General features: G+C 44.1%; 1 protein-coding gene across 3 annotated transcripts in view; it reads left to right on the top strand.

The window, feature by feature from the left end:
• Positions 1–13480, top strand: part of LYK3 (protein kinase family protein / peptidoglycan-binding LysM domain-containing protein) — a 79159-nt gene that overhangs the window by 43485 nt on the left and 22194 nt on the right. For 2 of the 3 annotated variants that reach the window (XM_086524766.1, XM_086524765.1), the window contains exons 4-5: positions 2323–2468; positions 9439–9528. In XM_086524766.1, the coding sequence (XP_086380892.1) occupies positions 2323–2468; positions 9439–9528 (236 nt within the window). The remainder of the gene's footprint in view (positions 1–2322; positions 2469–9438; positions 9529–13480) is intronic. The other variant, XM_086524767.1, reaches the window with a different exon arrangement.

Genomic DNA, 13480 nt, shown 5'->3' with positions numbered 1-13480 from the left:
AGATGTATATCATGCTTGTACTACCCTCTTGCATATAGGCTACCATAGCGATAGCGCTCCACACACTCACACTCTCATCATGGAGATTTGTATCAGCTTTATCGGTCAGTTTTTTTCAGACTTTTGTCTTTCCGATTGACGGAAGACACACCCATGTACATTGATTTGTCTCATAGGCCGATTTCGGCTTTCTAATAGACGTAAATATCTCTCTCTCTCTCTCTCTCTCTCTCTCTCTCTCTCTCTCTCTCTCTCTCTCAGTCAGAAGCAGCAAAAGGACAAGAAAGGATTGAGGACGGGCATTTGCCCTGTTCCTGTGCTTGTAAAGATTCTCCCTTAGTAATAAAGATATTCTCTTTATGCGGGGGGACCAACCCATTTTCTGGTTCCCAATGACGTGTCAAGTTTTTCTCTCACTTCTTAGTTCTCTTGAGTATATGAATTCCTTTCAAAAGTTAGTTTTTTTTTTGACAGAGGATCATAGTTGCCTCTTAAAGATAGGTACTCCCCTACAAAAGTACTCTCTAATGCCATCATCCAAAAACCCAAGATGAGCTGAAGGCATCGGTAGTCCATGGGATAAAGGAAATCTACCAAAGGATGGATGCTCGAAGTCAGGTCAAAACCCACTGAGTACCGTCTGTAACCACGAAGTTATGCCGTACAGGAAAGGGGTGACAATCGATGATGAAGGTGAGAGAAAAGAAGCAACTCGCATCACCACGAAATTTGCCAAGGGAGAAGGACCAACATGACCATTGAGAAATTGCGCAACCGAGGACAATACACTAGTTGTAGATAGCTCCTGTAGTCCGTAGATGTCAAGGCTTTCTCTCCAAGGAGAGAGAAAAGGCAATCAAGGGCCAACCAAAAGATATCCAATTTCACAAAACTTGGTAGATAGAAGAAAATGTCAAAGTTGATGATACGGAAGCATAGAGATAGAGAGAGAATGCACGAGAGAGATTGCTCGAACCAACCATCAAGGCAATGAATTAGATGATTATAATGGCGGCAAGGTGTTGCTCATAAACTCTCTTGGGGGCCCTAAGTACTCCCCGCATAAATTGCCCTATCCATGTCAAAAAAGTCAAATAATACCTAAAATGACAAAAATTTAAATAAGATCACATTGAGCATTTTCTTGAGATGCATAAACTTAATACCTTTTTTGCAGCTTATAGTGGATATATTTTGAAAGACCAAGTTGATAAAGAAACTACCATGGACGTCCCAATAACGGCCGACTACTGGTGGATACACCCTGAATTTGCAACCACCAACCTATCACCGAAAAGAATGCCATCTGGAGCACCGCTTGCCTCGTAGAAAGTTAAATGGTAGACCATGCTACGTCCAAGAACTACCATTTGTAATCTATGAACACATCACATCACGTCCAAGATTTTTCAAGATAATGAGCTTGGGAACACACCTTGTCCATAATCTCGCCAACTACAATGAATTGTGTGCAGCACATCCATAGTGTTTTGTATACGTAATATTGATTCCTTGCCAAATGCAATTAGCTTGAACTTTGACTCACAAGTCCAAACATTGATGACTTGAACTCCGGCACATGGGTCCAAAAAAGGTATTGGGAGCACAACTTGCCCCTCTGTACCGCTCAGGTGCCTTTCTTTGGCTAAAATATGTTGTGGCACCCTCCAATGAGCTAGCAGTTGGAATTTTTGCTAGTATCGTATGTGCCACATCGGAAGACTTCATCGAGTCCTTGGTAGAATTAGTGTCGCTAACGTCCTTATCAAGCTTGCCTTTGTCTTTATCCTTTTGTGGCTTTTGTCTTTGCCATTGGATTTATAGTCGTGAGACAAATGACCACACTTTCCACTTGTAACAACGGCTTCATGACTTGTTTTTAGTTTTCGATGCAGCATGTGTCGATTCATCACCTCTCAAAACTCGAACCTTGCCTTGGGAGACTAAGACAGCTTCCCCTTCAATGAGAAAAGAGCTGAGATCGTCAAACTTTTCCTTTGTGGTTTGCAAGTGTAATGAATGTGTATGCTAGGCGATTTGTAATTTTTTTTTTTCGCAAACCAAGAAATAGTCTTGGTCATTCATTGTACTTTTTTTGGACATTTTTGGAGTCATGCCTCTGTATTGATATGCTTTTGTACACTTATCTTTTGGTTGTTCCCTTAAGATCTTTATTGTAATGGAAGATTTTTATTTTTATTTTTTATTTTTTTATTTGAGAGAGAGAGAGAGAGAGAGAGAGAGAGAGAGAGAGAGAGAGAGAGAGAGAGAGAGAGAGAGAGAGAGAGAGAGAGAGAGAGAGAGAGTTTTATAATGTTTCAGAAATGATGAAGACAAATTTTGGAGGGGAAAAGCCTATGTTTTATGATTATGCGGAGATTCTCAATGCCACTGATAATTTCAAAGAGTCAAATGTACTTGGACAAGGAGCATTTGGCACGGTTTACTATGGACTTTTACGAGAGCAGGTAAGATTGTTGGCTTTTAATACCCGACTGAAGTCTGTCTAGATGGGCTATTTGTTGTTCCATATAATGCCTTTTTATAGTACCGCTTGAAAAGTTTGGAAGCTTGTGGAAAACTCGGACTCTTAGTTTGTCCACTTGGCAGCTTTTCATAGGTCCCTCCCCCCTCTCTCCTCCTTTCTGGCAGTTGTACTCTCTAATTTTGCTGTCATACCGATGCAATTTTTTTATCAACCTGGTTTTTACCTTGTGGTCATAATTGTGAAGGACTTGGCCATCTCTCTCTCTCTCTTCTCTCTCTCTCTCTCTCTCACACACACACACACACACACACACACACACACACACACACACAAACACACACACACACACACACTTTTTTAGTATTGTCAGATTGAATTACCAATGGGAAACTCAAGGCAAGAAAAACCGTAGAAAATACTACAAACTGGAAATCAGAAACAGTGAAAGGTTAGCTTGTAATGACCAAGGGGGAGCTCATCCAAGTCATAGGCAACTTGAAGAGACTGTCGGAGAGATGACTTGAAGAAGGAAACATACTCCACTTGGATCTGTTGAAACATAAGGAAATTGCGTGCTCCCTACACTGTTCATAACACCTAGAATCTAACCGAGCTAAAAAAGTATGCATACGGCCGAAGCAATAGTGGAAGCACTCCAAAGATCCAAAAAGATCTACCGAAATGCATGCCTGGGAAACACAAGCAAAGAGTTGTAGAGATGCAATCCACAAACCGTTGCGTACAAGAACAAGACCACAATAAATGACGAACGTTTGCAATGGTTGCACCACAGTGAACACATCGCGAAGAGGCCAATCTTCGGGATCGCAAAAAATTGCCAGTCGGGAGAACCCCAACGATGCATCTCTATATAAACAGTCGCTCTTTCAAAGGCAGCTTAGCATGCCACACTTTCATAACGTTACTCCGCCACCATGCAACACTCTTGTTCATATTCCATACCTTATTACAATGTTCTTGGATCCAGGAAGATGACTGCAAATGGCAATACACTTTCTTTGCAGATATCAAACGCATAGAAGAACCGGCATAGATCGAATCACAAATTCGATTCTTCGCAACCAACGGCGGAACAGGAGATATCGAGTCAACCAAATCCTTAATGGTGTCCCACATGCACCTATAGTGCATCCCAAGCCCGAAGGTAAGAGCATCTCGTCTGAATGAGAGCACCTGTCCATCGGCGTGAATGGCTGATTGTATTGTCCGTGTTTGCAGGCGCATTATTAAAATCCCCACACCAAAAAGCATGGGAACACCACGGGTATTTGACTAAATCTTGCCAAAGATGAGTTCTTTGCGCTGAGACAGTATAAGCATAAAAACCAGCAATTACCAAAATATTCCCTTGCACGAGACATTGAACAACCATCGAACGCCCCACCAGGTCATTATGGGCCAAAACCGACTGCAATTCATGACGCACTATCATAAAACATCCGAAAAAGAGCCAGTACCAGCATAAGAAATCTAGAATCCCGCATAATATGATGATTGACCAACAAAGTCAATCCTGGGAAGGACTCTTCGCCGGCCCACTCTTATGCGTGGGTCATGCGATACTTGAACTTCATAAATGTCTGCAACGCTTGCTTCTTTGGACCTCGCCGAAAGCGACACAAAGGTATCTGTGGCTCCTTCAATGCTGCAAGTTCTGCAACTCTGTCTATAGTCATGCGTCTACCTTCTTCAAGAATCTTCGAGGATGAAAATTCTTGAAACCACTTCGAACACAAAAACATGAACATACCCATTCCATGTAAAGTGTCTGGAAAAATTCTAGTCTTCTTGACTGTGCATGCAATGTAGATGAATATAAAGACGGAGTGCTAATCAGTAGAAACTACTTGGGATCTCTACTTGCTACATCCCTCTTGTCTAATTCAACTTTTCTAGCTCTCTACTTCTCATAGCCAGGGGCCCAATGTGGCCCTCTCAAATTTTTTTCGATAGTGCATCAAGGGAAATGCGCATGGTATCATAACATGCTAGTGGAAACCTTGAACAACGGCTAAGATTGCTTGAAATATAGCTATAGCCAAATTTAGCACTGATTACAAGTTCACACTTCCAAGTCATGAGATGGTTACCTTTGCCAAGATTGCTTGAAATATAGCTATAACCAAATGTAGCACTAATTACAAGTACACACTTCCAAGTCATGAGATAGTTAATGGTTGTGCATGAGTAAGGATTACCATTACCTCGACTTACAACTCAAGGAAGGACTACAAGAGTTAGCTTGATGAGCCATAATTATATGGATGTGGCAATATTGCCTACAAATTTATCAAACACACGCAAACAACGGAATCAAAACTTGTCTTGCTGATCTAAATCTATCAACTGTGGTAAATCATAATGGAAATGCCGATGCTTGATGCTCAATCCTTCTTGTGCTCTTTCGGATACTGTGTCATGCCAAGGAAGAGACATGGAATGTGAATTCCTTGAATGCAAACATTTCTTCTTTTCATGAGTAATCTACATACATCCGTGCTCATTTATGAGTGAATCGTGCTCATCGTACATATGTCATGCCTATGAAAAGGGATCACATAAGAACGGTGATTAAAATACAGGAAAGCATCACGAATGAAACACTCGAACAATGCGTGCTGACTAATCATTCGAACACATAATACTTCCTGTGGGGGTTCTTTGGACCTCTACTCGAGAGCCAAGATCGGTTCTTCGTGATCCATCGAATCTGCAATGAGGTTAGCTTCACTAGAAAACGTATCAACTAAACCATCAACCTTGTGAACAATCACGTCTTTATCTTGCAAATCATCATGCTCGTGAATAATCACATCTTGATCATGCAAATCATCATGGTTGTGAAAAATCACACTTTGATCATGCAAATCATCATACTTATCCTTATCAAGCAAATCATGTGTGTCATACTTTGGAAAAGAAGAGACTGAGAGAGTCTCCTTCTCTGGATTCTTTTCAATCTTCGCCTGCACATTAGAATGAGAGATGAAGAATGAACAACTTTCTCTCCACTCATTACAATGAGAGAGTCACTTTTGGCATTGAAAGTGAACGTATTTTCCGCCCAATCAATGAGAGGGTTATGCTCACGAAACCATCGAATGCGCAAAAGCATATCACATCCTGAAAGAGGAGAGACTACAAATTTTCTGCGGAAGGACACTTGTTGAACAGTGAACAAAACATCAAGGCACTGTTTCGTGTGAGAGAGTCCATACCGGGAGAGAAGCCTGACACCTTGAAAGGAGATGTCTTGCTAACCTCCAAGCGGGCTCTTTTGACATTAGAGTCACTAATTAAATCATGCATACTGCCTGGGTCAAACAATATGACAACACGTTGATCCTTCACATGACCATAACACTTAACGAGAGTCATCAATAGAAGGATCATGAGAGACTTGGGTCACACTTGTGTTCTCATTTATTGCATTGATAGAGGAAGTGGGTGTTGTGGATTCTTTAGTTTCATTAGATTCAAGCTCAGGACATGTTCTGTTTATGTGACCCTTGATGTGACTATGAAAACAACGACCTTCCTTAGAATAAATGCTTTGTTCTTCCGACGTGATGTATCCTCCTAAAATTCCTTGTTCTTCTTTTTCATATGGGGTGAGCTTAGGTTTAGCAATTGTGTTAGCTTTACCCTTAGGTTCATTTTGAGAGTTCTTTTTCGAGAGACTATTGGAAGATTGGTTAGCAGAGCTACCGTTCTTACCATTCTTACCGTTCTGAGGGTTCTGAGAAGTCTGAGAGGTACTTGTGGAAGTCTTGTTTTCCTTAGGCTTTCCCTTGTTGTGCTTTATCTCCTGTGCAAGAGCAATCGCTATCGCCTTGTTGAGATCGATTGGATCAAGTACTTTGACATCAAACTTGATATACTCGTCCAATCCATAAAGGAATGCCTCCTTGCGCTCCACATCCAATTTGCGTAATAGAATGTCAAGCTACAAAACACGATTAGAGAAAGACATAACTGACATACCATTTTGCTTGAGACCGTGCCAATCGTCCTTCAATCGTGTGAGGTACTGGGGTGGCATAAACCGCGCCTTGCGCTTGTCTTGGAAGTCGGCCCAATTGAAAGAAAGGGGCACGCCGTCCTCGGCTTCCTCTAGGTGCGCGGTCAACTGTGCCTCTTGCCATGCGTGGTACCAATTAATGGCATCACCGGCAAGGTACATAGCTGCCGTCAAAACCTTGCTATTTCTTGTCTTCTTAGTTGTCACAAAATAAGCATTAAATTGATGCAACCAAGAATGAATGATAGTAGCATCCATCTTACCATCATACTTATTGAAAGCAGCCTTCTCGGTAACGGGGTTGTTGGAGTCCGAATCTCGGCTTGCGCCACTTGATGAACCACCAACATCTTTGGATGGCTCGGACTTCGAGGTGAGAACCTGTCGAACCAACTTTTGCATGCGTAGGTCTCTCTGTATCTCACGCTTGGCCTGCAAGGTTGCTCGTCTTTCTTCGGCCACTTCGCGTGCTTGCTCACGCTCATGCTAAAAAACTGCCCTTCTTTCTTCGGCCGCTGCGCGCGCTTGCTCACGCTCATGCTCCAAGGCTGCCATTCTTTCTTTGTGTTCATGATCTAAGTCGTCTTTTGCTTTTTGGCCGCCAAGCGCGCTTGCTCGCGCACACGCTCCAAGAAGGCCTTTTCTTCTGTCTTTTTTTTAATGCTTTTCTGTCTTCCACCGCCAAGAGTGCTTGTTTACGCTCACGCTCCTCGATAGCGCGTTGCACGTCTCAATGTAACATCCTGTCCATTGATTTGACCAAAGCCTCCATAGGACTTGGTGCAATCCGTGGCGTAGATGGGGAAGGGGGAGGGTGAGTAAAACCTCCTTGGTGGGAAAATTCTTCTTCACTATTTTCATGCCCATCACTTCCATGCGAAGTATCCATTCTGCTTCGGGTGATGACCATACACTAAAGGCGAGGGTTCTTAAGTTCACGAGAAACTTGAGTTCTTGAAGTTCTTGAGGTTCGTCTTTAGCTTGCAATCTGTGTTAGAGAAGGATCTTCTCTTCACCCGAGCTTTACTCTTTTCCGCGGGCGCACCCCTTGGTGGCCTTGCGCTCACACCAAGGTTGCTTTTTCCCACCTCACATGGATTGGCTGGCAGCTAAGTGCACGGTCCGCTCTCAATGAGTGAAAAGAGGCACAAGGGGAGGCTGGATTAGCCCTTCTTTCTTGGGTTTCCTGTCACTCTTCAAAAACACGATTAGGAATCGACATGCCCAAGAGGACTTGGGTTACGTGCGACCGCAACAAGCAAAAAAAATTCTGTGGTTCTTTTCTTGAGTGATACAGAACACTGCCAAAGCTTTGATACCAATGTAAGGTGTAGCGGAAGTGAATGTTGAACTTTGTTCAAGATGAGTGCTCCGATCTGTGCTCAAGGGTTCCTTTTACTTACGGAAGGGAGAGAGAGCCTTCCGTTGCTTTAGTGAGAGAGTGCAAGTGATCACAAACACAGTGGATAAACATTGTGAATGAAGGTACTGAGACTGAGAGATAGAGAGAGAAGAATACGACACCATAATGTTGTCAAACCCTCCTCCGAAGGCCCCACTCTCTATGGCGAGAGCGGTCTACTATTGATTGCACAAAACTCTACAATGCTTTGGACTTGCCGATGATGTCGACGACGACGAGACGGGCTGAAATCTGCAAATCTTTATCTGCTGAATTCTGACTCTATGTTGGTGACGATGTCGATGACGACGATGCTACGATGACGTGCTAAAAACGCAGATGCTGAAATCTGCGTTTTCCGGGCTGAAACTTTAAACTGAGGCTGATCTGACCGTGCGGCGAGGATCTGTTGTGGGAAGGTGAGATCTGCGAGGTTTGGGGCTCTAGTTCTGCGGGATCTGACTGCTGAAAACTGAAAACATTGGTGCCTATGAGGGTCTTGTCGCGAAGAATCTGCAAACGCTAGGATGTTCTGCAAATTGCAAAAATGCTAGGGGTTGATTCCTCTCCTGCTGTGGAAACGCTAGTGATCTGCTGTGTCTGCCAATGCCGGGGCTGATCTGCAATGCAAAGGCTCCAGGCTCTGAGATGGCTGAAAAACGCTAGGTCTGCAAGTTGCAAAACGCTAGATTTGCTTGGGGGGGGGGGGGGGGGGAATCTTGTTGAGAAGGTGCCTGTTGAACCTTGGTTCCTGTTGCCTCTTCTGCCAAAAAGTGCGAGGGCTAGGTTTCTTATGTAGTTGCTTGCTAAATTTGCCCTACCTAGTTCCCAACAAAAGTCACTTAAAAATAATAAGTGAAAATTGGCTAAAATAGGGAAAATAGGTCTAGGCACTGTAAAAATGCTCTTGATGGGTTCTGACTGTAATTTGATGATCATGTTGTGTGCAACCAGAGGATATGCATCTACTCTAAGTGTTTGGACATGCACGGTCTGCGAACAAAATCACAAAGGTGCCAGAACACTTCCTAATCTAGGTTGATTGAACTCAATTGAACCCTTGCCATGAAGTAGCTTGTCCACGTACACAAGGATTAGATGTGCACGTGACAAGGCTTTGTTGCTGTCTTTATGATATGTCACCTCAAGTAATGAAGCCAATGTCTCATATTATTTGTGGATTGCTTTGTTTCAGGTTCATATGTTCAGAATCTCAATTCCGTTCACTTTTAGGAATGAAGAATTTGCTTTTGTGTCATATCTAGCTTGCAAGTGTTTCAAGTTCAAGAATCAATCACTTTCTTCTGTCATTGATGTCAAGTTTCTAAGAACGTAGATGAATTCCATTTGATTTTTCTTATTCGTTTTGCATATCTCTCGCGTTTAATCTACTTGTAAGAAGTTCTTATTGGGGTTTTTCTTTGTAATCTTGATTGTGTCTTTGTACATGTATTTGGTTCTGTGCTCCAAAAATTCTGACCTTATGAAGGTATTCATATTTTTCAGGAAGTCGCCATAAAGAGGATGCAAGCAACAATAACAAAAGAGTTTCTCATTGAAATAAAGATTTTATGCAAGTTCCATCATACCAACTTGGTGCGTCTTCTTTAGGAGGAGTTTTTGTACTCTGGGTCTTTTGCTGGTTCTGTGGTTGGTTTGTTCTATCTTTTTCTCTGCCTATTGGCAAATGAGTAGGGTAAGCCCACCGTGTGTGCGCGCGCGCGCGCGCACACACACACACACACACACACACACACACACACACACACACACACACACACACACATGGTACGAATGGCTCCCCACCTTAAGCAACTATCGTACTTCCGACAATGGTGGCCCCTTAAGGTTTATAAAACCGCAGGTGCTCTACTTGTCTGCCTTCACCATATATTTGCTGAACCAACCAACTAGGCAATGAATTAATGATTATACTATGAGGGTTGGGTGCACGTTCATACCTACTTGGGGGCCCTATGTACCTCCCTTAGCAAATTGCCCTACCTAGTATCTTGTTAAATAAGTGGAATAAATACTAAAGGAAAAATCAAATAATTGGGCCATTCACATGAGATGCATAAACTTTAACACCCTCTTTGCAGCTCATAGTGGACATATGTAGGAAGCCCAAGTCGATGAAGAAGCTACCATGGACACTCTAGTAGTACGTCTACTATTGGATACACCTCGGATTCGTTGCCACCAACCTATTCCTGAATAGAATGCCATCTTGAGCACCGATTGCCTTGTAGAAAGTTGAACGATAGACGACATAATGTCCAAGAATTCCCATTCGGGAACTGTGAACACATCATGTCCAAACTTTTCCAAGAGAACGGACTTTTGGAACACATCCTTTCCATTATCCGGCCAACAACAATGAATTGCGTGTACATCCATAGTGTTTTATGCACGTCGCTTTGGTTCCTTGCTAGATGCATGGGCCTTGGACTCCGACTCATGGGTTCAAACACCGATAACTTGAACTCCGACACACGGGTCCACATCAAGTATAGGGAGCTCCTTTTGCCCCTCTCTGCCGCTCACAAGCCTCTCTCTAGCTGAAGCATGTTGCAACAACCGCCGCCTGGATATAAATCTAGCATCGAGGCCACTGTGGCCGCCACCATGTGTGCCATGCTGTTTTCCTGGGTGGAATCCATACCTGTGTGGTCCGAATCCATACCTTTGTGGTCCTCGTCAAAATTGCCGTTGCCTTTGTCCTTTTAAGAGCTCGAGGATTTGCTTTTGGCTTTCCAATCCCAAGCCAAATGAATTTCCAGGCCCCCTTGAGAACTTCAGTTGTGCCAAGGAAGATAACTGAGTACTGGCCAATCCAATATCCATAGCCAAAAGTTGATGTTGGGTCACCAAGGTTGCTAGTAGCCACCACAGGAACATCTCCATAGACAAAAACACTTTCTAGGAAAGACCTTCTGTAAGCCCTTGAAAGTGGCGGAGCACTCCCCCTTTTGGGATGCGTTTCAAAACGTTGAGCTACATGAGGGTCGTCTTTGCAAACGTCTCCATTGGCATACAACGTCTCAAAACGTTGGGCAGCTATAACTGGCCTGTACAACGTAGAGGGCGGTACTATTTCAATTACCTGTTAACTTTACACAGAGCACTGAGAAGGGAAGAGAACACAGTTGCGTCCGACGACTAGAATGTCACTGCGCACACGAGACCGACACCCTGTAGGCCCCAAAGACTGGTGCCCCTTTCGGTATTTCTTTATTCAAATGAAGGTAGACGATCCGACCACTTCGCACAAGCTTTCACAAAGCTGTCCAAACCTGGCAAGGGCTGAAAACACAGGTTTTCGACCTGATTTTGGCAGCATAACATTGCAAAACCCTTGTAGGTCAAAAGCACATGTCTAGGACGGATTCCCTCGCTATCTGGAAGCTTTCTGGTGAGCTGTCACAGAAATTCAGCGGGCTGTAATTCCCTGTTTTTCACTGCCGGGTGTCCAAAAGCTTGTACGCGCATCCCAAGGCTCTCACGAGGCTCCCCCAATGTTCCCTTGCAGTTTAGGTGCGAAACCCTAAACCTGCAGAAAAACACAGCAGGCTGTAATTCCCTGTTTCGGATCATTTTTAGCGGAGCGAACACGCCTACGCGTGTCCCGAGGGCTCCCGCACGCAATGGGACAGTTCCCCTGTGAATCGGACGAGTTTTCACGCGAGAAAACTCTCCAAACTCGCAATCTTTCGCGATTGAACTGTGCGTACCTATGGGGGATTAGCAATTAGCTAATCCGGTTGCTGTTCAGAAAGCTCTTGCCTTGGCAAACGCGATTAAACCCCCATAACTGTACATGTTCAACTAAGTAGCCCAACTAGTGGGACATTACCATATGTGCCAAAGGGGAGAGAGAGATGCACGAGAGCAAGTCATCATGCTACATGAGACAGAGGAGAAGGCAAGCTTTCCATTAAAGCTGTAGACGTGCACCCACTACTCACACACACACTATAGGTCACTTGTTCAAAAATCAGCCTCCTCTCCCAAATTGGGCGCCCCCCTCTTCATGCTGGAAGTGGCAAAATTGCCTGGAGCTGCCATGTGTCCCGTTTGCCCCTTTTGAGTTAATTCTCTAGTTCTCACTAACTTATAAAGTTATAAGTGACTTTCCGAGTGGCCCAGACTTCATTTGGCGCACACAGGCTTCCATACTCATCAGAATTCAGTGCTAACTGGCTCGACCAGTCCCAGACTAACCGACAGAAACCTATTCGGCTGCAGCCGTTTCACACTGGCCATGCAATGTCCACTTGCACCTTTTCAAGGGTTCCGGGGAAAACAAGTAAAAATAAAATAAATAAAAATATCTAGTACTTATTTATGAAAGGCAACAGGAAAAATACACCTCCTGGTGACAGCAGCAGCTGGCTTTTCTTGGAGCATCTGAAGACGTAGGCAGTAGGTGAGCTCCTTGCTAGACAATGTCTCAAAAAGCACAAGTCACAGGCTATCGAGGCTCCTACCCAAGATCATTTCAAAACCCCGGGTCATGTGCACTTAGTCGGCGGCATTTGCTATTCGTGACTGCACAATGAAGAACTTTTTCCCTTCTTGACTGTGCTTCAAAATGTTGCAGAGTGGCTGCGTTTCCACTCTTTGTGGAACATTACACCGCGAGTGCCTTTGGACCATAAGGCAGAACAATAGCCACCGGGCTTGGTCAATCTTGGAAGTGCTTTAAAACGCCGTCATAGAAGACCTGGAACGCCGGTCAAATGTATGAAGCATATCAAAATGCTAGCAAAGAAAAACGTCACCAATAATTCGTAAACTCTTCTTCATCGAAACTGCCACGGCTCTTCAATTGCACCTCCTCGCGCTAATCCTCCCGAGATTATGGAGCACAGAGCTGTGATACCATGTCAAAGTTGACGATGGGGAAGTGTACATTGAGAGAGAGAGAGAGAGAGAGAGAGAGAGAGAGAGAGAGAGAGAGAGAGAGAGAGAGAGAGAGAGAGTTTGTGAACCAGTTGGGGCAATGAAACTCTCTCTCTCTCTCTCTCTCTCTCTCTCTCTCTCTCTCTCTCTCTCTGTGTTGTAGATGCTGAGATGTGGATGGGATCTTGCCATAGGATGCTGGACTGGATGGTACGAAGAGGCTAAAGGCTGATTCCTGAACTTCAAAAACGCTAGCAGATCTAGAGGGATTTGCAACTTTGGTGGAGTGTGCTGATGTCAATGAGGCTATGGGCTGAAAATGCAAGAGAGGTTGAGGCTGATTGGCTGGTCAATGTGTCAATGCTAGGGATGGGAAGAACGCTGGTGGAGATGGTGCCGATCTGCTGCCCAAAAATGCCAATGACTGAAATCGTTGATGGGGCTGAACTGCTGGGACGTGAAAACGCAGAGGATGCTGATGGTTGTGGGTTCTATGGGCGCTGGCTGCCAATGAGGGGTACTAAACTCATCTGATGGCTCAAAGGGTGAACCCTAGGCCTTGTCATATAGGTTTATGTAGGGAGGTCGAGCAATGCAAGACTTAGCCCCCACGAATGACTTCTAATAAGGAGTGTCACTTATT

Source organism: Adiantum capillus-veneris, chromosome 12, assembly GCF_014529385.1.
Source record: "Adiantum capillus-veneris isolate H3 chromosome 12, ASM1452938v2, whole genome shotgun sequence".
In the NCBI taxonomy this organism is placed as follows: Eukaryota; Viridiplantae; Streptophyta; class Polypodiopsida; order Polypodiales; family Pteridaceae; genus Adiantum; species Adiantum capillus-veneris.
This window is presented reverse-complemented; position numbering and strand designations above follow the sequence as displayed.